At 41.7% G+C, this 23,619-nt stretch overlaps 1 protein-coding gene across 1 annotated transcript in view; it reads left to right on the top strand.

The window, feature by feature from the left end:
• Positions 1-23,619, top strand: part of COL1A2 (collagen type I alpha 2 chain) — a 35,065-nt gene that overhangs the window by 6,415 nt on the left and 5,031 nt on the right. Inside the window, exons 6-42 of the mRNA XM_045793235.2 lie at positions 124-180; positions 3,267-3,311; positions 3,398-3,451; positions 3,544-3,597; positions 3,911-3,964; positions 4,370-4,423; positions 4,907-4,960; positions 6,521-6,565; positions 6,858-6,911; positions 7,010-7,054; positions 7,411-7,464; positions 7,950-8,048; positions 8,171-8,215; positions 8,310-8,408; positions 8,882-8,935; positions 9,092-9,199; positions 9,564-9,617; positions 9,718-9,816; positions 10,738-10,791; positions 11,258-11,356; positions 11,742-11,795; positions 12,266-12,319; positions 12,470-12,523; positions 12,803-12,856; positions 13,832-13,876; positions 15,020-15,118; positions 16,296-16,403; positions 17,074-17,127; positions 18,081-18,134; positions 18,839-18,892; positions 18,989-19,042; positions 19,138-19,245; positions 19,626-19,679; positions 20,566-20,619; positions 21,570-21,731; positions 22,445-22,552; positions 23,224-23,331. Of these exons, the coding sequence (XP_045649191.1) occupies positions 124-180; positions 3,267-3,311; positions 3,398-3,451; positions 3,544-3,597; positions 3,911-3,964; positions 4,370-4,423; positions 4,907-4,960; positions 6,521-6,565; positions 6,858-6,911; positions 7,010-7,054; positions 7,411-7,464; positions 7,950-8,048; positions 8,171-8,215; positions 8,310-8,408; positions 8,882-8,935; positions 9,092-9,199; positions 9,564-9,617; positions 9,718-9,816; positions 10,738-10,791; positions 11,258-11,356; positions 11,742-11,795; positions 12,266-12,319; positions 12,470-12,523; positions 12,803-12,856; positions 13,832-13,876; positions 15,020-15,118; positions 16,296-16,403; positions 17,074-17,127; positions 18,081-18,134; positions 18,839-18,892; positions 18,989-19,042; positions 19,138-19,245; positions 19,626-19,679; positions 20,566-20,619; positions 21,570-21,731; positions 22,445-22,552; positions 23,224-23,331 (2,559 nt within the window). The remainder of the gene's footprint in view (positions 1-123; positions 181-3,266; positions 3,312-3,397; positions 3,452-3,543; positions 3,598-3,910; positions 3,965-4,369; positions 4,424-4,906; positions 4,961-6,520; positions 6,566-6,857; positions 6,912-7,009; positions 7,055-7,410; positions 7,465-7,949; positions 8,049-8,170; positions 8,216-8,309; positions 8,409-8,881; positions 8,936-9,091; positions 9,200-9,563; positions 9,618-9,717; positions 9,817-10,737; positions 10,792-11,257; positions 11,357-11,741; positions 11,796-12,265; positions 12,320-12,469; positions 12,524-12,802; positions 12,857-13,831; positions 13,877-15,019; positions 15,119-16,295; positions 16,404-17,073; positions 17,128-18,080; positions 18,135-18,838; positions 18,893-18,988; positions 19,043-19,137; positions 19,246-19,625; positions 19,680-20,565; positions 20,620-21,569; positions 21,732-22,444; positions 22,553-23,223; positions 23,332-23,619) is intronic.

The raw sequence follows: 23,619 nt of genomic DNA, 5'->3' as shown, positions 1-23,619 counted from the left end.
ATAAGTAGATAAAAATATTGTTCCCTTTTAAACAACAACATAAAAATATTTACAAGTAGTATGAGAAAGTGAACTACAGAGCTGGTAATTTTAATATATATAATGTGTTTTTTTCCCCTCTAGAACTTTGCAGCTCAGTACGATCCTGGAAAAGGAGTTGGCCTTGGCCCTGGACCAATGGTATGCTTCTCTCTTTCTAATCTTAGTCAAAAAATTACTGAATAGAGAATTTGTTTTTATGTTAAAAATTTCACATTGCCATTTTCTTAACTACCTAGGTTAACACTCAATACTTAGATCAGATAAAAGCAGCAACTCCTTTTGTATTCAAATCTATAATAATCTAAGCCTAGATCTGGGGGTTGAATTTTCTCTACAAACATGTTTCCAATGTGTAAATAATCTCTGGACATAGTAACTATAACTTAGATATGCAAATTTAATTCAAAAGAATGATCACTCTGATTAAGTTTTTTATATCCTTTAACATTGCTCAGAATTTTAAGCAACCTTTAGAGACACAGAGCTCTAAAGTTCGATAAACGTGCTAGAAAGGAACAGCAAGTTCTAGTCCAGCCCATTTCTTAAAAAGGTTTTCTTTCTTTCTTTCTTTCTTTCTTTCTTTCTTTCTTTCTTTCTTTCTTTCTTTCTCTTTCCTTCCTTTCTTCCTTCCTTCCTTCTTTCCTTCCTTCTCTCTCTCTCTCTCTCTGTCTTTTTTTGAGTCAGGGCAGGGAAAAGCAGAAGGAGAGGGACAAGCAGATTCTTAACTGAGTAAGAGCCCAATGTGGGGCTCAATCCCAGGACCTTGAGATCATGACCTGAGCCAAAACCAAGAGTTGGAGGCTTAACCGACTGAGCCACCCAGGTGCCCCAGCCCATTTGTCCTAGAGAGTTGAAGCTCTTCCAGGGCCATGGAGGTGGTTAATGGCAAAACTAGGACTAGCCTCCAGGCAGGATGTCTGATAATCAACAACATCATGTCTCACATATCTAGCACTTGAATTAAACATCAGTTTATTCAACCAATATTTATCAGGTGCCTCCAGTGAGCCCCAAACTGTACTGTGCACTAGGGATGTAGCAGTGAATATGACAGAATCTCACCCTCCCTCAAGGAGTTAACAGGACTGGAAATGTTTCTTTTAATACCTTTTGATTAATACCTTTTTAGTCTATTAATTATAAATCCATATAGAAAAGAAAATGAGTATAATTTAGCATTCATATCACTCAGTGCAAATAGTTAGCAACATATCCTATAATTTGAGTAACATCCAGAAAAGTTCCCTATATGATTATGATGATGATGGTCTATCTTTAACAAGCAAGCCTTCCGACAAGCATTAATGAGATGTGTTAGAAAAAAAAATATGAGCGTGCACAATATATACTAGTATGTATAAAATAAAGGGACACATTGCTGGAACTAAAAATATTAAGTTGATTAAACACTACAGTTTAACATTAACATGGTCTCTAGAGTACAGATTTTACCTGGACAATGTATTCGGTGCTCTATCTTCAAAAGAAGATGTTCGGCTGGACCTAATGGTCCGCCATAAGCTAATACACCATAAGGGCAAGATAATATTTTCTGTAAATTAAAACTCTCACTTGAGAAGTAATGTGCTTTTAATTGATGATTTCCAATTTCCTGATTTTTCCTGGTAATTTAAAACATCCATATCTGAAATGAAGAAGTAGAGATTTTCTTTGGCTTTGTTTATATTGGATATTAGAAATTAGCCATTTCAGCTAATGCTGAACATTAGTCAGCTTTAAGGCAGTACATATGTCTCAAGAAGAAGCAAAAGGGGGGGGGGAAACAGTAAAACACTGATAAAATAGCCTACATAAGCCTAGAAAATTAATATGGATTTCAGATTCCCTTGACTTTGGAACATTCTCTGGGGGGCATAAAACAGAGTATTTTACTTTTAAATATCAGTGAAATATAATTTAAGCTTGCACCATCCACACACAGTCACAGACATGTGTAATCAACAGATATGTGGCTCACAAATAAGAAAGATAGGCAGCAATAAAGTATTAAAATAATTTTCCATGTTGGAAAATCAATAACTATAAAACCCCACAGGGTTCTTCTCTGAATTAATGAGTAATCATCGTCCGTCTCACAGCCTCCACAAAATAAACTGCCTGTTATGTAAATGAAATTGTTGCAAATATGCGGAAAAATGAATAAATATAATTAAAAATTCATGGTGTCAAAGAAAATTATTTTAAATGTATACCTAAAAAATTATTTTGATTGAAAAGTGACAGTTTCTTTTAATGTGGAAGCAATTTCTAAAACCAAATAATTCTTATAATTAAGATGAGGTGGTTTTTAATAAAATCCGTATTATTTCACTCTAGGCATTAATACCGTGGGGCAGACTTGCCTGCAGAGTCCCCACGGTTGGTGTGTCATGAACCAATTACCCTGGACTTGCCTATGCAATATTTTCAGCATGAAGGAGCTGGCCCCTACAAGAGCGATTGCACAGGCATTGATTACTGCAAAGGGGGGTGGAGAATGTGGATTGAACTCGCACTCTACTGGTGTGGGACAGGAGGAAGAACAAAAGGAGGAACAGTCTGCCGTGGTTGTGGGCCACATTTCCAATAATAATATTAGAACCTTACAGGAGGATGTTTCAATAATGCTTTATTTTTCCTTCACCCCTCACTACATCTGCTTTTGTCTGACATTTTATCAGTCCCCAACAGCCCTAAAAGGAGATCTAAGCTTATATAACAAACCTCCCTCTAATCATTAAGAAGGACTTGCGATCCTTTTCAATTTATGCCCCTTGTGGCAATAAAAATATCACTTTCTTAGCTAAATATGACATGGGGAGATGACCTATCTGTGATCGAGGGAATCCAAATGGAAATGCTTCGTCTGCTGCATGGAAGGCGGTTGTCTAGTCCACACTGTGAAAAGACGGATCCACTTCATTGCATTAGAACAATCTCGATCTGCCTAGTTGTCTGCAACTTTAAGAAACCTGTGGCCTCCGAGCCAATTGGGTTCTGCTGATTTGGGTTAGGAGAAAAGGCGGAAGTAAAAACAGAGAAATAGTGGAGGAAACGTTGGTCTGAAAGCCTCCTTGGCAGAAACAAAATCTATGAAATAAAACCAGGATAATTCTGTTTGTCTGTCCATCACAAAAATGTCTGTGGCACTACTATGCCAGTCCTCTCTAACTCAAACCAACACCGTAATAACTTCTCAGTGCTAAGACTTGTCCTCTTCCCAGGGTTTGATGGGACCTCGAGGGCCACCTGGTGCGTCTGGAGCTCCTGTAAGTACCGGCAGCTTATAATCTCTCTTACAGAAAAAGCCAGAATTAAAGGAGGGTGTGGAGTATGACGTACTGTTTTCTTTTAGGGCCCTCAAGGTTTCCAAGGACCTGCTGGTGAGCCTGGTGAACCTGGTCAAACTGTGAGTACATTTTCACCCGTTCTGGTAGATTTTGTCTTCAAGATGTTTATTAATGTAATCTTAACAAAATGATTGGTCTCCTGTTTTCTCAGGGTCCTGCGGGTGCTCGTGGTCCACCTGGGCCTCCTGGCAAGGCTGGGGAGGATGTGAGTATTTACTCATAAGCGTTTCCAAAATGCCATTTAAACACTCCTGCCTCGACAAGAATTTCTGGATTCAAATGAAGTATTCTGCTGAAAGCTGAATATGCCCGACATAACTCTCCCCATATGGGAGATGTTATTTTAATGAAACCTTAATTTGTTTGTATTTAAGGAAATTAGTTGTTAATTAAATATATATTTGGATCCACATTTTTCTAGAATGCCTTTTTCCCCCATTTTAAAAACCAAAATGTTCCGACTTTCATCTGATGGCTTAGCAAGAAAAGGCTGACCCTACGATGCTTTCATGTTTTAGGGTCACCCTGGAAAACCTGGACGACCTGGTGAGAGAGGAGTTGTTGGACCACAGGTAAGCTTTATCCTGGTGTCTCCAGTCACCAGTGGTGTCTCCCGTGCGAGACGGTTGGTAAAACTGGGATCAGTCTAAATGGCCACCTAGATGTTTGAACACGTGCCACTCACTGGAGGTTTCTGACGAATCAAGGAGCCTTGTTAAGAATGCATACAGTTTTTGTTAATGCCAGGAATGTTGTTTTAACGGCTGAAAGCGTGCTGTAAACTACATCATGTTTTGTACAAATACCCTAGTCTTACTCAAATGAGAGCAAGTGAATTTGCTGCTCTGTGCTTAAAAATATCCCAGTCTTTGATTCCAAACTTGAACTTCAATGAGAAGAAACACTTTGGAGGGAAGAAATCATTGTTTTCTAATTTAAAACAAAAACATTATTTTTCTTCTGTGTTTCTTTTTAAGGGTGCTCGTGGTTTCCCTGGGACTCCTGGACTTCCTGGCTTCAAAGGCATTCGGGTGAGCACATTCTCTACCCAGAGGAGAGTAAATGCTTTTAGGAAAAGCCTCAACTATATTTAAACTTCTGGCTGACACATACTTCCAAATTCCTGGAATTCGCCAGAGTAAAGACGGTTAGAGAAGAGTTTAGATGGCTGAAAAGTTCAGTGGGGTGTACTTCTCTCAGTGCGTTCCTGGCTTCTTCCAAGAAACGAGGATCCCTACGGGGAAAATTGTATAAAAGGCGTATGACTTTAAGAGGTACTTAAAACCATCTGAAAATCGTAAACTTATTAAAGAGGGAAAAGCTGTGAGAGAGCATCTAGTTCTATTTCCCTCCCTTGCAAGTGCAGGGAGGTTTAGTGACTTACCTGGGGCAATGGAGCCAGTTTGCCAGGCACCGACCCTCCATTGCTCTGAAGCGGTCATCACCCAGGAGGTCAGAATTGGACCAAGCACTATACTGGAACGGCATTTTAATAATAAGGGTTTGCATTTCAGGGACACAATGGTTTGGATGGATTGAAGGGACAGCCCGGTGCTCCAGGTGTGAAGGTAAATACTAAATCAGAAGCATTGTTTTTAAAACAATTGACTGTAATTTCCCATGACCATCAGAAAGGATATTTTTAGTGAACACTACTCCTGTTCCAAAGACTATCTTATTTCCTCTTCAATACTTTGGAGCCCTCAATGGTGAGGATATGGGATTCTGTGACAAAAGGCCAATTATTAATACTATTTATTTAATTCAATAGCTGTTAAACAGTTGAGATAAAGATAATGTTAATAGTTTCTTCCTTCAGTTCCTATCCTCCTACAATTTCAGCCGATCTCTGCAGCCAAAATAAAAGTAAATAAACATATAATCAGATATTAGAATGCTATGTTATTTTAAACTGTAAATTCTCCTTTGCTATGCACTAATTAGATAGGTACATTCATGTCACAATACACTTTTCAACCTCTTTCCTGTGATTTATCTGTGCACACTCAAAAAATTTTTAATTAGGTAATTAAAGTCTCAGAAGTGTGTTATCTCTTGGCTAGGCTCTTCTCTGACAGCGTTTTCAACTATAAAATGTTCTCTCTCCTATTAAGGAGATAATGTGATATTAAAGTGAATACCAACGTAATTACAAATTAATGAGTAACGAATACTAGCGGGACCAGAAACGAACATGAATATGGAGAATCTGTTCTGACTTTCCAGCTACCACACCAACGGCTAAGGTCAAACTCATTCTCCCTAGAGCCTAATGTAGTAGCTCAGACTACTAGTCCCAGCAGCAGAAAATGTTAGAGCCGAAAGGAGCTTTGGAGACCCCCTCACTTTGCAGATGAGGGAAACTGAGGCTCAGAAAGAATGAGTGACTTGTCCAGAGTCACACATCTAGTAGTTAGGAGGGCAGAGGCTAGCATTTCTGGCTCTCAAAGAACAGGCTTTGGGCTTATTCCCAAGGAATACACTTTACATAGAAGCCTAGAAATGAAGGGTTCATAAAGGGTCTCTCAAATTTGTTTCTTCCAGATCTTAATCTGATTACTTAGAAGCAAAGTTCCTTTATGTGTGCCACTTTATTAAATTACTGCTCCCCCTCCCCCACCACCACCATGGTTTTTATTCAAGATAAGAATTTAGGTTGGAAATAAATATGACAGCTCTAAAAAATATTACAAAGCTTTAAATTTCCATGCATATTTTACAAAAATGAAAATACTGTGTTAAAATACCTTTCAAGAGGGAAAATATAGTTCTATTGAAAGCAGTTTATCCTCTGCCATCTCTTTTTATGATATCATTCCTGATACATAAGCCGAGTCAAAATGATATCCAAAATCTAAAGGGAAATATTAGAGCTGGGGTACATAACACTCAAATGACCACATCTCCCTAGTACTGTGATATTTGCTATTATCTATATTAAAAACTCATATCTTATAATTTAAAAAATGTATGTTATTGGCATAATTGAGAAAGTCTATCTGTGTAAGAAATGTTACAAAATACATAAATGGTTCAAATTAAAATAATAGGGTAAAAATGACCCAATCAGAAAAAAAAATAATTGATACCTATTATGAACACAAACTTAATCCTTCTTTTCCACATAGGGTGAACCTGGTGCCCCTGGTGAAAATGGAACTCCAGGTCAAACAGTAAGTATCGATGACTTGATTGTAAATCTAAATGTGTACCCTCTTTGCGAGCTGGAACTTCTTTCATGTTTTTGCTAATTACCATTTCCCTTGGCATCGTACTCTTTGATATTTTTCTAATAACCTTCTGCATACTTAATTGAAATCCATTACCTTTTAGTTGGAATTAGAACAAGACCTATTTATTTCTAGTGGATTCTTGCACATGTTGGAAATTGGACAAAGCAAATGATGCCTGTGACATTTTTAAGATTAGCATTCTGGATTTCATTGAAAATATTTCTGCTTCTAGGGAGCCCGTGGGCTTCCTGGTGAGAGAGGACGCGTTGGTGCCCCTGGTCCAGCTGTGAGTGCTTCTGTTTTTGTCCCTTATCCTTTTAAAAATTCTTCTAATGACTGCCACTTAACTTTCCTCTTGACTTTGTCTCCTTATTTTCTTCATAGGGTGCCCGTGGAAGTGATGGAAGTGTGGGTCCCGTGGGTCCTGCTGTAAGTTTTAATGCTGAAGAATTTGGAAGGGCTTGAGAGGGTAGGGTGGGAACTATCTTCTTTATTAATTTATAAAGAGAACACCATTTTAGACACCTTACCAAGTGTTCTATGTGGTCTCTCGAAGGTTCTATTTGTAAGTACTACTATCCCTAGGGTTTTTCATTGCTACCTAAGGTAAAATCTACCTCACCTTGGATCCCCTTTGGCATTAATGGCAACAGACAAGCTGTCAGTTTTCTCTTTGCCAATATTAAGTAAGATCAAGCCACTCTAAGGCACTTCAATCTTCTGGTCTTGTCGTGTTGTTAATTTGCTGGGAGGAAGTTTCTTACCACATTCTACTTTGATTTCAGGGTCCCATTGGGTCTGCCGGCCCTCCAGGCTTCCCAGGTGCTCCTGGCCCCAAGGTAAAAATACTGCCAACCACTGATCAACTTCTTATTGTGAAGGGAAAGATAGGCCTTGTGTTTGCAGATAGACAATTATAGAACAGGAAACTTAACGAGTCCCCCTTTCAAAATGGATGTAGAATGACCTGTTTTCTCACTCCAAGCTTGAGATGGATCATGTCTCTGTACTTGAGCCCAAGCACATAGATACAGAAGCCAACAAAGAAATTTATTTTACGGAACCCCTCTGGGATATACTCCCAAACTAGTGAGGACCTACTAGCTGAGAACCGGAGTTTCTATCTCAGAGAGACAGAGGTAGGTAAAGATGGTAATAGCCAAGGTGGCAGAACGAGGCCAGAAAAATAGGAACCCAAATCCAAATCTGTGGTACCAAACCAGGTGAGGGACGTGATTGCAGTTCTGAAGAAAGTTCATGGAACTCGATGTCCTAGTGGTTTCATTATTTGCAGACCAATGCCTCAGTGTCTTTCCCTCTTTAGGGTGAACTCGGACCTGTTGGTAACCCTGGTCCTGCTGGTCCTGCGGGTCCCCGTGGTGAAGTGGGTCTTCCAGGTGTCTCCGGCCCCGTTGGGCCTCCTGTAAGTAGCCACTGCCATTAACCTCATGGAGTGGAAGCAGGCACAGAGAGTGAAGGTGGGCTCGAAGAAGGACAGACACGCTCCTGTTAACTGATCGCCTTCTCCCTTCTTTTTCCTCACAGGGTAACCCTGGAGCCAATGGCCTGACTGGTGCTAAGGGTGCTGCTGTGAGTATCTGGCTCTGCTTTCAGAGGCACTTGAGTGAGCGCCACCTCGTCTGCCAGTCGCCCTGTGACCCACCACGCCGCATTTTCTTCACAGGGCCTGCCCGGTGTTGCCGGGGCTCCCGGCCTCCCTGGGCCCCGTGGAATTCCCGGTCCTGTTGGTGCTGCTGGTGCTACCGGTGCCAGAGGACTCGTCGTAAGTGGTCACAGCCACAGCTCTCATCATCCTGAAATGCCAGCTTGGCTGTCATTTTGTCACCATCTAGACTTCCTCTTGTGATTTTAGCATTTTCATTTTTTCTTTCCTGAGCATTTTTATTTTGTATGTCTTCTATGAGCACGTGTACATGTCTGTTCTCTTTATGAGTGTGTGTCTCTCTATCTCTCTCTCACACGCACACGCACACACCCCTCCTGCTATCCTAGAGCACTCCCCAAAGGTCAGTGAGGTACATTTCTATATCACTCTTGTCCTTTCAACGAAGCTAGTTCCCTGTCAGCTGTTTGAATATGAACATGGGCACACCTTTCTTACAGAACTTGAACTTCTCTTTATCTTGATCCATAATTATTCTAAGATGCTGATCCATAAATATTCTAAGATGTTTGTCTGTGAGAGAGTTGTGACACATGTCTGTCCTTTGACCACCATTTTGTATTGAACCTTAGGGTGAGCCTGGTCCAGCTGGTTCCAAAGGAGAGAGTGGCAACAAGGGTGAGCCCGTAAGTAGTTATGTGATCACAGTTTTATGCATTTATTACTTATTCAATCCAAAAAGTCATACTTTTACTTTTTTTAAAAAGTGATTACTTTGTCTGATTTGACATAAAAATGATTTTTCCTGTTCACTTCTCTTTTGCTTTTTTTCCCAAAAACAGGGCTCTGTTGGGCCCCAAGGTCCTCCTGGTCCCAGTGGTGAAGAAGGAAAGAGAGGCCCCAATGGTGAAGCCGGATCTGCTGGCCCCTCTGGACCTCCTGGGCTGAGAGTAGGTTCCAAATGCTCTTGACACCCTGACACACCAGAGTGATCTGATGACACCCTTTCATTGGGAGTTGGTCGGAATCCACTGAGTGCATTTTCTAGACGAAGGGAGCATCTGCTTTCCATCTGCTTTATTAAATCAGTGACTCTCAATTTGGTCTGGAAACAATGTTGACCTACTTTTGTAGAATGCTTCCTCCACACATTCCTTTGGGGTTTGGGTGAAGTTTTTTGGCTTGGTTTTTTGTTTGTATCTCTCCCTTCAGGGCATCAAGATTTCTTGCACGCAAGCCATGTTTCAGTAAACACTGCCCTATTGGATTCAAGGGTTTTTCCCAATCCTTCCTGTTTCCTGTACTTTCTTACAGGGAAGTCCTGGTTCTCGTGGTCTTCCTGGAGCTGATGGCAGAGCTGGCGTCATGGTAAGCTGTCCATTACTCACTCCCGGGGAGGGAATGTGATGCTTCTCTGGTGGGTCTGTCATTCGCTTTAGCATCTTGCCCTCTCCCTCCTGTTAAATAGGGCCCTCCCGGCCCTCGTGGTGCAACCGGCCCTGCTGGTGTCCGAGGTCCCAACGGAGATTCTGGTCGCCCTGGAGAGCCTGGCCTCATGGGACCCCGAGTAAGTTTCAGATTGATTCGGAGCAAGTCACACCTGGCACCGTTTCCTTTTCGAAAGGGATGATTAATATTTGAAGAAATTAAAAAAAATCATCCGTAGTAAATCTGTTAGTAGATTTGCTGATGGTTGCCTTTTTAATTTAACTTTATCAAAGCCCAGAGATATTTTTATAAATTTGGTTACTTCATAAATTTCTTATTTACTACTTGATCCAATGGCTGTGAGGTTTTTGGAAGAATAGATTTATTTTAATATATCCAAATTAGGTTGGTTCTCCTATCAGCATGAATCTTTTATCTCAATTTGTGAGTTTTATATAAGGTGTCCATGAAATGTATTAGGACTATACATTCTCAGTGTATTAGATTCATAAGTGAAATCATTTTTCCAGCAATCACAAAGTGCTTTAATGTATTCAGCATCACACTAGCTGTGGAGAAATGACCTTTAGATTCGTAGACACTCTAATCCATAGCAATAGAGTGATTTTTTTTGCCTCCATTATCTCTTATGGGTGAATATCATCTGTAATTGTACCATAAACAAGTAATAAAGACACCAAATATAGCAATAAAAAATCCACTTTGAAAATTGCTTACTAAAAGTATTTGTTTTTCTATTATGAGGTAAATAACATGATACATTTTGCCCCTATAGTATGTTGCTTCACAGTTTTTTGAGGTATCCATAAATGAATCAGTTGCACTAAACTCCAATGAAAGGAAAAGCATAAAAAATAGAAGAAAGATTTCAGAGCTCTTTTCATACCTTCCAGCTAGTGGCTAATACCCCTAATGATTTACCCTAGGCAACAAACAGATAGTCGGAGAGGGGGAGTGCTTTTGTGAGATTTTAATAAATTGGAGCCTCGAGTATGTGCGTTAAAGTGCCAACATGAAAGCATCCTCCTTTATTTTATAGGGTTTTCCTGGTGCCCCTGGAAATGTTGGCCCAGCTGGTAAAGAAGGTCCCATGGTAAGAACTGCTCATTTTCCATTATATTTTCAAGGACACTTATTGCACCCTTATCAAGTCTATTCTGTGGCTTATTTATACATGAACACACTGAAGATAAATATCAGCCACATACATCATCTGGGAACGCAAAGTAATAGATTGTAATTATGGAGTCGGAGTGAACGCAGGACTGGAAGGAGGGAAGGAAAAAGAAAAGCATGGCAGGGAAAATTGAAGAGGGTGACGAGGGTACGGAAAGGGAGGGGAAGGAGGGAATTGGGTACCTATGAGATTGACTTGGCTGTGTGTGTACAGACATCCTATTTAGAAAAGGAAAATGGATTCATAATTTATTGACACTTTATACCGGCAAGCTCTATGCGTTCAGAAAATGATTCTGTTTCATCCTATGGCAGCATCACAGGCTTGAGGTCGGGAGACCCGGGTCGATGCTGAGTGAACTCTAAATAAACTCTGGTTTTAGGGCCTCCCTGGTATTGACGGCAGGCCTGGACCGATTGGCCCAGCTGGAGCAAGAGGAGAGCCTGGCAACATCGGATTCCCTGGACCCAAAGGCCCCAGTGTAAGAACACCACACCCTCTTCTCCCTTGGCCCTTCTGTGCCACCTTTCACCAAAACTCCGTTGCTCTGCAGCCCTCAGTCCACTCTGCCTCGGGGCGGGGTCCCTTTCAACACAAGAACACTGCAAGCCCCTTAGCACAGTAACGCCTGGTCTCCAGGATATCATCGCACAGCTGGTGGAAATCCGTCTCTGGAGTCTGCGCCCCTGCAGACACCCCTGTATCTCATTGTACTTGGAGTTGCAAGATGATGGAGCGTGCCTTAGCTGAAGGAATTCAAAGACTAGGAACTGTAAAAAAAGAAAAGCAAGCAAGAAATGAACATTTCAAAATTGTCATGGTTAAGTTGACATTAAGTGTGTACTTTTTTTTAATGTTTATCCTAGGGTGAACCTGGCAAAGCTGGTGAGAAAGGTCATGCTGGTCTTGCTGGTGCTCGGGTAGGTGCTGACTTCGAGTATCTGCCCACGGAGTATTCACTTAGGAAACACACATCCTTTGAGGCCATCTGATAAAGTTCTGTCATTTTCTTTTCAAAATGGCATCCCCAAAGATCCTTTTACTGTCACAAAATGTGTTTTTTCTTTTTCAACCACACTTACAAGGCAGTGGAGCTCTAACAAATCCATGTGTATTAGGTCAAAATTATTTATGGGTGCATTTGATTTTTATTTAATTTATTCTATGATTAAAAAGCTATGCATATGCGAGTAGCACTCTCCGGACTTCATAAATTGCCCTCTGTCGATGGACTCCCCACAAGCCATACCAAAAGTTGGTATTTGGACAGGGGACCCACAGTGAGTCATGCTAAGGTGATACGCGTTGAGAAAGTAACGCATGAAGCTTCGAGCCTTCTTAAACTGTTTGACTCACAGGTAACGCTGAGCCTTTCTGTGAAATATTGTAGGGTGCTCCAGGTCCTGATGGAAATAATGGTGCTCAGGGGCCTCCTGGACCACAAGTGAGTATTTCTCCCCTTCTTGTCCTTTGCTGCCCTGAATGAATCTAGTCCTGCCAAATGACGATCTCTTTTTTCCAGTCCAACAGTTGTCAGGTAGACCGCAATGGTGGCATACATCTCTACTTACGCTGTCTTTACTGTTACTTTCAGGGCGTCCAAGGTGGAAAAGGCGAACAGGGTCCTGCTGGTCCTCCAGGCTTCCAGGTAAATCAACTGAAACCTACAGAATACTGACTTTGGTCAGCCTAGCCGGCTATAAATCACCATAGCACTGCCCACCCCCCCCCCCACCACCACACAGACCATGATTTCAGAACAGAAGTAAAGAAGGGTACACTTTTTCAAGACAAACTTTTGTGTAGATCTTTAATAACATAGAATAGTTTGTTATCACATCAATATCAGATAGCATCCAGAAAAAAACAATTATTAGCAAATCCTCTGAATAGACCCATAAGATTGAGATTTGTGGTTTTCTTCTAGGGTCTGCCTGGCCCTGCAGGTACAGCTGGTGAAGCTGGCAAACCAGGAGAAAGGGTGAGTAAAACAAGGGATAGTAGGCTTACCAAAACTTGGAACTCCCCTCTCCCCCATAGTGAATGCCAAGGGCAATGCAATTATAATAGGCAAAAAGAAACTTCCTATTTCATATGTTAATGATAGTGTTCTACTTAACGTTGGTACTTTGGAGAGAATAAACCCAGTTTCTCGTTGGAATAACAACTCCTTTGTTTTAAAGACTGAATGAAACACTGCATTATGAAAGGAAAATATATCAGTGAACATTACGTTTAATAGCCTCTTTGTATTGTTCTTGGTAATGTTAACATGCAAATTATTTCCTTTCCCATAGTGAGAAAGTAAATGCACTGCTTTTCCATCAAACTAGACCCTGAAAAATTGCGTTTAATGTTTTTCTTGGCATTCAGACATGACACTGCTAGCCACAATCAGGGCAGGAGTTCTGAGTCATTTTCTCTGGTAATTGTGATGAATGTGCCTCAATTCAGTTACATTCTGTGGCCTGGTCTCCTTTGTCAACAGTGGGGCACATTAAGGAGACAGCTGGTCAGTAATAAAGGAGATACACTTGGGTATACAATTAACTAGGTAATGTGCAGAATATGATCATTTCTATTAAGAAAGCAGTCTGTTATATACCTAAAAATAGGCAATGTCTGATATTGTTCATCATTATTTATCATATTATCAAATGAGTTTGTTTTGTCATTTTTTAAAGTAATACACTAAGTAATGGAAACTTAAATTTTCAGATACCAGGTTCTAGCATAAAAATATCTTTGATATCAATGGAATTCTCACTTTTTGTATCTGTCCATATACAACTGAAAATTCTCTTGTTCCTAATAGCCCTGTACTTTTATACACCCAGGGAGCTAGAGCCTAGCTGGCTTTGTTTGGTTATTTTGAAACTTACCTAAATATCATAATCATAAGTGGGTTTCAAGAACATATATACATTTCATGATTTCTATATCATGTTCTGCCTAGGGTCTCCCTGGTGAATTTGGTCTCCCTGGTCCCGCTGGTCCAAGAGTAAGTGTTATTTAATTTACTTTCATAAACTTCGGGCAATGTGTTTTTAAAACAAGTGGTGCTTTCTCTTAAAAGCTATTGATGACCTTGCAACAAGTTCCTGACACTCTCCTGTAGTCAAACATAATCTGTAGAGAACATATGATTTCTTAATTGAAAGATTTTTTAAAATTTACTCATATTTCTTAGCCAAAAACTACAGTTATAAGAAACATAAATGAGCTAATACATGTATCATATTCAGTAACTTATATAGACAAGTATGATATATTTATGAAAGTGGCTCAACCTGAGCCAAGGAAAAGTAATATCTTACTAAGATTTAAAATCAGTGTTTGCAATGTGCATTGATGTTTAAAGTCTAAAGCTGAAATCATGAATCTGCTCTTATAAAAAAGATTTAGTCTGTGGTCATTAGAATAACTGGAATGATGAGTTTGCCCCTCAAGTATCCTGTTACATGGTTAGTTACTGTATATCTAGGAGGCCCAAACAAATTTAGTATCATAGAACCATAATTATAACAAGGGCCTTTGAAACAGTTGCAACGTGGACTACATACATGTTAAATACTTTGCCCGTGGAATACCCGTCATGGTGACGCTGACATGTAATCGGGACAGATTATCTCAGACAGGCGGGTAGATTGATACACACATGCAGACACACACACGTGTATATCCTGTTAAATATTATGACTGTTACATCACTATTGCATAAGATTATAAAAAGGGAGGGTACCTATGAGAATATCTAATCCTATCTACACCTAGCGTTTCTATTCTCCTAAAACGACAGTCTTACCCTATGAATACCATGCATAACTGGCATTTATCTTTACCTATGGATCTATTACAATAAAGCCACAAAAAAATGAATTCCAAGGTTAAATATTATACTCTAGAAGAAAAACATTCTGGAGTTGTAGCCACAGAACATTAAAGCTGAATGAGACTTGAGAGATGATCTCATCCCATCCGTTCATTTTGCTAGTAGAGAAATTAAGGAAAAACAGTGATTTGTTGATGGCAGGAGCAGGATTCAAAAGCTTGACAAGCATGAACTCTGATGTGTAAAATGGTATCTCTGAAAGAGATGAGGAGTGCAACACTCTAATTTCTCTCTCTCTTTCTTCTTTTACAGGGGGAGCGTGGGCCCCCTGGGGAAAGTGGTGCTGCTGGTCCTTCTGGTCCTATTGGAAGCCGAGGTCCTTCTGGACCCCCTGGGCCCGATGGAAACAAGGTAAAATTTTCTGTCCGTTATTGCTGCTTTGGCCCACTATTCCTCTAGAGTAACTAGATCGTTTACAATAGGAAATGAATTATTTTTCAGATTTTTTTATTTCCTACTCTGTGATGACTCCATCACAGTAAATGACAGTCTGATTCCAGTGGACCTGAATTATTCCAAAAGAAGGAAAGTCCCAGTGTTCTACGGACATAAATGAATTAGTATGGCTTTTTACTCTTGTGTCATCACACTGTTTATACTTTGATTTTAATCGAGACACGTCACATACATTTGGACACTATTTTTAAGAACAAGATTTCACCTTCTCACCGTCCTACTTCAGAGAGTAAAATTTCCAAAGGTAGTCTAAATTCTAATAATAAGAGAGGTAGAAACTAACTGGACAATATATTCATCCCCAAAACATAAGCCTGACAACTTGAGTTTCAAAATAGAATCTGGTTTACATTTTAAAATAGGTGAAATGACACATTCCTGAAAAACAGATTACTTTAACCACAATAAAGAGAAGGCAATTCCTACTACTCCTGCATCTTAGCTCTCAGGGGAAAGAAAAATGCAAAGATTAGCTGTAAAAAGCTATTTTGGTAGGTGGAAGGATATTAGGAAAAAAAATAAAAAGCTAAGAGGGAGAGAGGAAACAAGAAAGAAAACACGGTCCAGAGGATGGTACTCTCAAAGAGTTTTCTCTTAGAAGTTAGTCAATAGGTCTGAAGTATGTGGAATTGTAGGGTTTTTATATAAAGTGGAAGCTATAGTCCCCACTCTCGAGATTAAAATGTAAACATCTCCCCATTTGACAAGGTTTCTCTCCGTATTTCCTGTGTGGGCTGAGAGACTTATCCTTGAAAAAGGTTTGGGGGCAAACATTTTTCACTGTGCGCCTCCCATTGTCCGGGCCTCTTCTTTTCCGCCTGAAGAGCACCGCGAGCAGGTTATAGAAAACTCCCGGCCGCCCACTCCCACTTCTCTTCTCTTCAGCCACGGTGTCATTAATAGCATCTCCCTCCATTACAGTCTCCCTGCTTCTCAATAGCCCTCCTTTGTGTCTCTAAGCAGGCAAGAATGCCAGCTATTAAATGTTTAAATTGGAATCCTTCAAGAGTTCGAGTCTTCATTTTCTTCTTTTGCCGCTGACATAATTGATTTCACGTGTGTTTGATTCCAGGGTGAGCCTGGTGTGCTTGGTGCTCCGGGCACCGCGGGTCCATCTGGTCCCGGCGGACTCCCAGGAGAGAGGGGTGCTGCCGGCATACCTGGAGGCAAGGGAGAAAAGGTACCCTCTCACTGTGGGACCTTAACACGTGTTGTTGAGGAACTCTAGCAAAGCAGGCCGCACAGGGCTGCCCAGTTTCTTTTACAGTTCTTGGTAGGTGGTCTGGTAGCATTTGGATATCTATCCCTGCACATTTCCCTCTGCCACCTAGCACCTACGCATTTCTAAACTCACTAATCTGGCAAAATTCCTTGCTACCATGGAATTTCACGCAAACAGATGGTGTTGAGTAATACATGAGGCTCATTTTCATGCCACTAACAATAATGCCTCATCCTGCCCTAATTAATGGGAAGAAGCTATATTGAACAGCTGTCAGCCGTGCTGCTGCATTAGTTATGCCGTAAGAGGGATCAGGCACCGAAGCCCATTGTGATGTTGGCTTGTAATTCCGTCCACATGAATTTGTACCTTGCTTGATTATGCCGCAGGAGAGGGTATGGAAATTAGAAAAGAATATTTAACGATAATCTGGAGAGGGCCCTGAATTATTTTTTCCCTAATTTTTTTTTTCCTCATTCAGCATCCTAGAGAAGAGTAGGGACTCATGACATTACTGAATGTTAAATGACTAAAGGTGTATAGGATTTTCTGTAAAACCACTGCAGATTCATTTTGATTCAAAAAGTTGGCCGGAAAACCAAAAGTGGCTCTTGCTTTATACTTTCAGGGTGAAACTGGTCTCAGAGGTGACGTTGGTAACCCAGGCAGAGATGGTGCCCGTGTGAGTAGAATTCTGTTTGTTTGTACTTAGACTGTTGTTTTTACACTTCACTAGATTTGAGTTGAGCAGCTTTCCAAAACGGAGCTGACAAAAGAAGGATCCAGATTTAGTAAACAGCTTCCTTCCCTTCCTGGATCTATGACTAGTAGGATCACTTAACATGTTCCAAAAGAAAGATTCAACAGAACTTATCTCTTTGAAAATCATAACCTGAGTAATTTTCTACCTTCCTCAGTGTTAACTATACTGAGTACAATCTATAAACCAAAAACTCTAGGTAGGTTTAATAGAACTTTAAGTGATTGTTTAAGTTATTATAGGACTTTGGGGAAAAAAAAAACAGTAACTTACATTTTAAGAAGCCAGAACCTCTAACAAGGCCCCATTTATTCAAATGTGTGTCCTAAGAATTGATCACTCAAAGAGCAGCCCCAGTGATTAGCTGTTCATGCCAGCCGTTAGCTGAGATGCCGACGATCCTGGCACGAACGTATAATCATCCAGCCTAGAGCGTTGGCAGCATGACTCTTCAGGCCATCGGCTACCTGGGTTCTTCTTCAAACTTCCCTCAGAGCTGATAACTCACTCCGGCACATTGAAAATAGTCCTTTCTCTGAATCCCACAGTCCTGGAGGTTTCAAACAAGGCTACTCATTTGCTGCTCTCCAGGGAATTTGACAAGAGCAGAGAGTTCAGATCTCCCCAATTCCTAACCTGCCCTTGACTTCCACACGTCCGTCACCTTGATCACTGGGGTACATTCCTCCCGAGAGCCGCTTCTAATAGTTTTGATCATTAGAACTGAAGTGCAACCAAAAGCTTTCTCAGCGTCCACCCCGAGTGTGCAGTGACAGCATTCGGTCATGGTCTAAGCTCAGGGAGGGGGGATAGGAGGGGTCACTTTTGATGGCCTGGGGGTGTAATTAATAAGACTCGCTTCCTTTTGGTGCTAGGGCGCTCCTGGTGCCGTAGGTGCCCCTGGTCCTGCTGGAGCCACTGGTGACCGGGTAAGCATGCATTTTCACGAGTCACAGCTCTCGGAGCCAATAGCAGCATCCACAGTGTCCTGCCTGCCCTCACCCCAGAGAGCCCCCGCAATTCATTTTTATGGCTTGGTATAAAGCCTACTTATTTAAAAACCTATCTGTTGTGATGGGGCTGTAGGAAACAAATGCTGTGTGTTTAAAGTTCTCTTTCCCTTCCTATAGACGTGCCAGCTATCTGATCTATACTTTCATCCCTATCATTTGTTTTAAAGACTTTCCCTGTTGCCCATTAACAATATCCTAATGCACTGAGCCTCCTCAAAGCCTTCAATTGTAAAAAATCAATAAAATACATAGTGTGCCCATTTCACATCGAACAGTCCACTTAAAATAGACCTTATTTATTGTACTGCACGGATTGCAGCACATAGATCAGCTCTGGGTCCATCTAAAAATTAAAATGTCCTCCTCCTCATATTGTGGGCACGGATTTATAGTGTTTTTGCAAGTGTATGACCAATACCACTTCAACCCCAAAAATGAATACATTAAGCACAGTAAGAATCCATTTTATTTTACTCCCGGAGGTACGCATTAGTTTCCTCTTCTGACACAACTGCAAGTTCTGACAGGAGTGCAGTGTCTACCAGAGGTCCCTCTCCCCACCTCCTCTGTGAGCATCGATGTGAAGCCTGTTGACAGACTCCTCTTTGGTCCCATTATAGGGTGAAGCCGGTCCTGCCGGTCCTGCTGGTCCTGCTGGTCCTCGAGGTAGCCCTGTAAGTGGAAACCTGGGTCATCTGGGACACTCACAACTTTTAGACCTTAACGAATCGAAGACCGCTGTGACATTCTTAAATCCCTCTCCCACCTAGGGTGAACGTGGTGAGGTCGGTCCCGCTGGCCCCAATGGATTTGCGGGTCCCGCTGTGAGTATCCTATGATGCAGGCTAATCTGAAAACATGCCAGGCTAGCAAGGAGAGTGAGCTGGAACACCTGACCACAACTCTTCCTCTCTAACAGGGTGCTGCTGGTCAACCTGGTGCTAAAGGAGAGAGAGGAACCAAAGGGCCCAAGGGTGAAAATGGTCCTGTTGGTCCCACAGGCCCCGTCGGATCTGCTGGCCCATCTGTAAGTTGAATTCACTGGTGGTCAACACGGCCTGTGTCCGTTACCCATGAAATCTTACAGTTCAACATAGATCAATCAAGTGCCTGCTATATACCAGGAACAGATTAGATAGAAGGTGATTTAAGAAATAAGAATTAACATTTGCATTCCACTTTATAATTTGTAAATGTTTCATAAACGTTGTCTCATCTTACTTCTTCGGTAACCCAGTGAGGGTGGTCACACTGAAGTAAGAACATTTATTTTATGACACAGATAATCATTTTTAATTTCTGGATTGGCCTCTAATGGACATGGGAATGATACCTTTGAAGAAAAAAGCAACATTTCTAAGAACTGTCTTGTGATTTGACCCCATGTATTTTTTTGTTTCCATTTAGGGTCCAAATGGTCCCCCTGGTCCTGCTGGAAGTCGTGGTGATGGTGGCCCCCCTGTGAGTATTTACAATGGACTCTGATAACATGTCTTTCTTTAGACTCTATGAAAAAAAAAAAAAAAACCTGAAAGTTTGGAGATTTTTGGTTACTCTGAACTATAATGAGACTCTTGAGATCCCAGTTAACTTTTTTCAGAGAAATTCTGATATTGAAGTTACTGTTAGATCATGGGATATTAACTTAATCCCAACTGGAACTCAGTGCAGTGGATGTTGCTACCACCACACCTGAGGTAATAACCAAAGTGAACCCCAGGTTGTTGAACTGTGAAACGGATACAAATAATTTTTCTGGTACCCCCTAGCCTTTTGCTGATGCCCCCCTTCTCCTGCCTGACCATGCCCTTTCTCTTGGCGCCCAGCGCTGTTACACTGACTCCTTCAGGACCCGGGCCTCCCTAGGAATGAACTGCACTGACTCCTTCCTGCTCTCATTGGACAGCAATTAATACTCTTGGTCTTTCGTTGTTCCTTCCTCTGGAAACAAAAGTACCGCTCCAGTGTCCATTTCCTTCGCACGCAGCCAGGTGGTTAAGATTGTTAAGATTGTGGTATACACACCAAAGTGTAATAACGGCATGTGTCTTATCTGCTTGTTCTTACAACCGTCAGGTTATATGTTAACATTTCAAAAAGGACCATCAGAGCCTTAATGCAAAATAGGGGTGTTGCAACGGGGGCATGCTGGTCAGAGAGGTGCAGAGCTGGAGGGTCTTCGGGGTCCTTGTTCAATCATACCCCATATGAGGCTGCCACTACCTACCTACTCCTTGGTCCATCCTCAGTCACATGTATTGAGGATTGGCTAGCGGAGAAATTTCCATCTTACCCAAATCCCTAGAGTTGGTATTGATTGTGGAATTTTAATGTGCTTCGTTCTTAGGGTGCTACTGGTTTCCCTGGTGCTGCTGGACGAACTGGTCCTCCTGGGCCCTCTGTAAGTAAATCACTTCAAAATATGTCATTTAGTCTAGCCAAAAGGCCTTGCCTCTAGTAGGAAACTGGTAAGAAACTCTCTGGAAACATGCTACTAATATTTTGCTATTACTTTCCTGGTCTGAAATCAGTTTTCCTGAACCATTAAGGCAAAATCATCACAAATTATATTTTATAAGATCAGCTTAAGAGGCTTTTATTCATGTGAACACAAGTCCCCTTTTAGGGGCATGGTCTCTTCGTTAAAAATAAAAAACAGAACAGTTTTAGTCACATATCAGATATTTCAATATCTAATTACCCTTTATGGCCAACATTCTGCCTCCATTGTTAAGGTATAATTGTTCCTGAATTTAAAGGTGGTTTGGCCTCTAATTTAATTCTGATTCAGACTCTCCTGTCAGGACTCAAGAGAATTTAATTAATTACTAAGGATTAAGTCTTCCGGTTAAGGTTTCAAGGAAAAAAAATAGCAAAGATGTTGATTTCTTGGAATCCTTTTACAGGTTCATAACAGAAAAGTCTTCATTCCCTATAGGCATTTAATTAAACCTAGTTGAGAGCATATATGATTCCTCAATTATGAACAAAATGCCAGTATTGGCTTTCTTCAAAAAGAAAGCAGCAGACTCCTCCCAAACCCGAAGTCCCATTCATTTATGACTAACTCTTGTCACCGTCCACAGCTCTGATTCCAAAACGCCAGGGGCCTGGTAGCACAACATTGCTTCTCCTCACAGACATTTGCCATAGCCTCGACCTCAGTGAGTTACTTTATTACAGCCTCAGGAGGAGGGAGGAAGGTGACAGCGCTTCCACAGGCCCCCAGATGGCCAGGATGCCATTTTGTTGCTTCACACTGTTTGCATCTTCATCTCTAGAACCTCAGCTGCTCTCTCCCAGGTCTGTGATGATTAACAGAGAATAAATGACTCTGTCATTTGCTCACAGGGTATCACCGGCCCTCCTGGTCCCCCTGGTGCTGCTGGTAAAGAAGGACTCCGTGGGCCTCGGGGTGACCAAGGTCCAGTTGGCCGAACGGGAGAAACAGGTGCACATGGTCCCCCTGGCTTTGCCGGCGAGAAGGGTCCCTCTGGAGAGCCTGGTACCGCTGTAAGTGACTTCAAGTTCCTCTCTCGTAAAACCGTGTATTGAATTACAATAAAGCCTTTACACGGATCTTCAAGTGGCACATATTTGTTGATAAGTATTGCAGGCTCTCACGTAGAGCTCGGGGGAGCCAGGAAATCTGTCCAGCACATACTGGGGTGTCAGAGCTTCGGCAGTTGCTTAGAAGGCACTAGACGGGGATGACAGTAAATGAAGGAACTCACTGTTTATCAGAGTGGCACCTTACTGGTCCTGGGATTAGAACAGAATCCCACCGCCGTGGTCATCCTATTGTAAACCAATCCGGCTCAGTTTTTTACCAGTCTCTTAAACATGCATTGTCCAGTGTCACCGTTACTCTGAAATGTGCCTTTACTGGACTGGGTTCAGTTAGAGGCCAAGGTCAAAATTGGCTTCTTGGCATAGATTCTATAAAAACTCTATTGCACCCACCCCACATGGCTTCCTCAATCTCAATCCCATACTTTTCACTGTTGTTCCATTGATCTCAAGGAGGAACCAGGTACAAAGAGATACACTTACCAAACTGTAAACTCCCTGTCATCACTGGAGAAAAGATACCCAAGGATATGTGTTCCTACTAGGAGGTCACTAGCCTTTTTCTGAACTGAGGATAGCTTATTCTCACAATCCTCAAGCCAACCTGTATCATCACCTTAGGGCTCACCAGTGATGGTATTTTTCCTCTTGTTCAGGGCCCTCCTGGCACCGCAGGTCCTCAAGGTCTCCTTGGTGCTCCTGGCATTCTGGGTCTCCCAGGCTCTCGAGGTGAACGTGGTCTACCAGGTGTTTCTGGATCTGTGGTAAGTGTTTGACACCATTCTTCTTCTCATTAACATAATAAAAGATTTTAAAAGCTGCCACTTCAGATGTGACAGATTGATCACTGAATAACTCCACTTAAGATTTTTTATTCATGGCATTTTCTTTATACAGATCACATGTCACTTATCTACGAAGCTTTAATACCACCTTAGACACATGCTATAAAGATACAGCTTAACATTATGCAGAATGATTTTTGTTCTTTTTACCTGCTTCAGAACTGTATGAGCTCTCACTGCAGTTACTCCTCTGCAGTATGAAACACTGGCATCATTTATCCTGTAGAAGAATATGCAACTCTGGAAGTTCTGAATCATTCCATTAACTCTTACACATGCCGGCAACTAGGAATCCTCTCCACAAACTCTCTCAACTTTATGAATTCATTTCATTTGGGAGATCAGATGCAGCTAGGCTCACCTAGTACAGAGCGATGTTCCAAAATTACATAAAGCTGACCATCTGAGTGTGTAGGACCTGGGACGAGGGCGAGCGTAACGCCGAGGGGTGCTTCTTGCCATTCTGTGGCCCATTCCCTCTCACTGCACTTTCTCTTTGCAAACTGGACTCTCCTAGCGGGGCTTGTGTTGGGAGGGTGAGATCTGCACTCAGTCCAATGAGAGGAATGTTTCGCCTTCCCCGCGTCTAGGGGGAACCCGGACCTCTCGGCATCTCTGGTCCACCTGGGGCTCGTGGTCCCCCCGGAGCTGTGGGTGCCCCTGGAGTCAACGGCGCTCCTGGTGAAGCTGGTCGTGATGTGAGTCTAACACGTGGTCTGTATAAGCAAACCCAGCTGTGTTCCATTGTGTGCAACTTGTTCCAAGTCTCTGAACGAGATGGTCTGTTTCCCCATGATATCTTGTGTCCTGACCACTCCTGCTATTGAAAATATGAAAAATTACTTGGGCTGGGGGGATGGCTCTTTACATAGTATACTTCAGAGTTGGCCAAAATAGTAAAAACGCCTCTAAGAAAACTAAGCTGGCAAATTCTAACTGGCATGTTTGACGATCTGCCTGGGGGTTCACTGTTGAGTCCTGGGAGG

This window comes from Ursus americanus, chromosome 3 (assembly GCF_024610735.1).
Source record: "Ursus americanus isolate L20-20 chromosome 3, mUrsAme1.1.p, whole genome shotgun sequence".
Taxonomy (NCBI): domain Eukaryota; kingdom Metazoa; phylum Chordata; class Mammalia; order Carnivora; family Ursidae; genus Ursus; species Ursus americanus.
The sequence above is the reverse complement of the archived record's forward strand: the minus strand, read 5'-3'. Positions and strand labels throughout refer to the sequence as shown.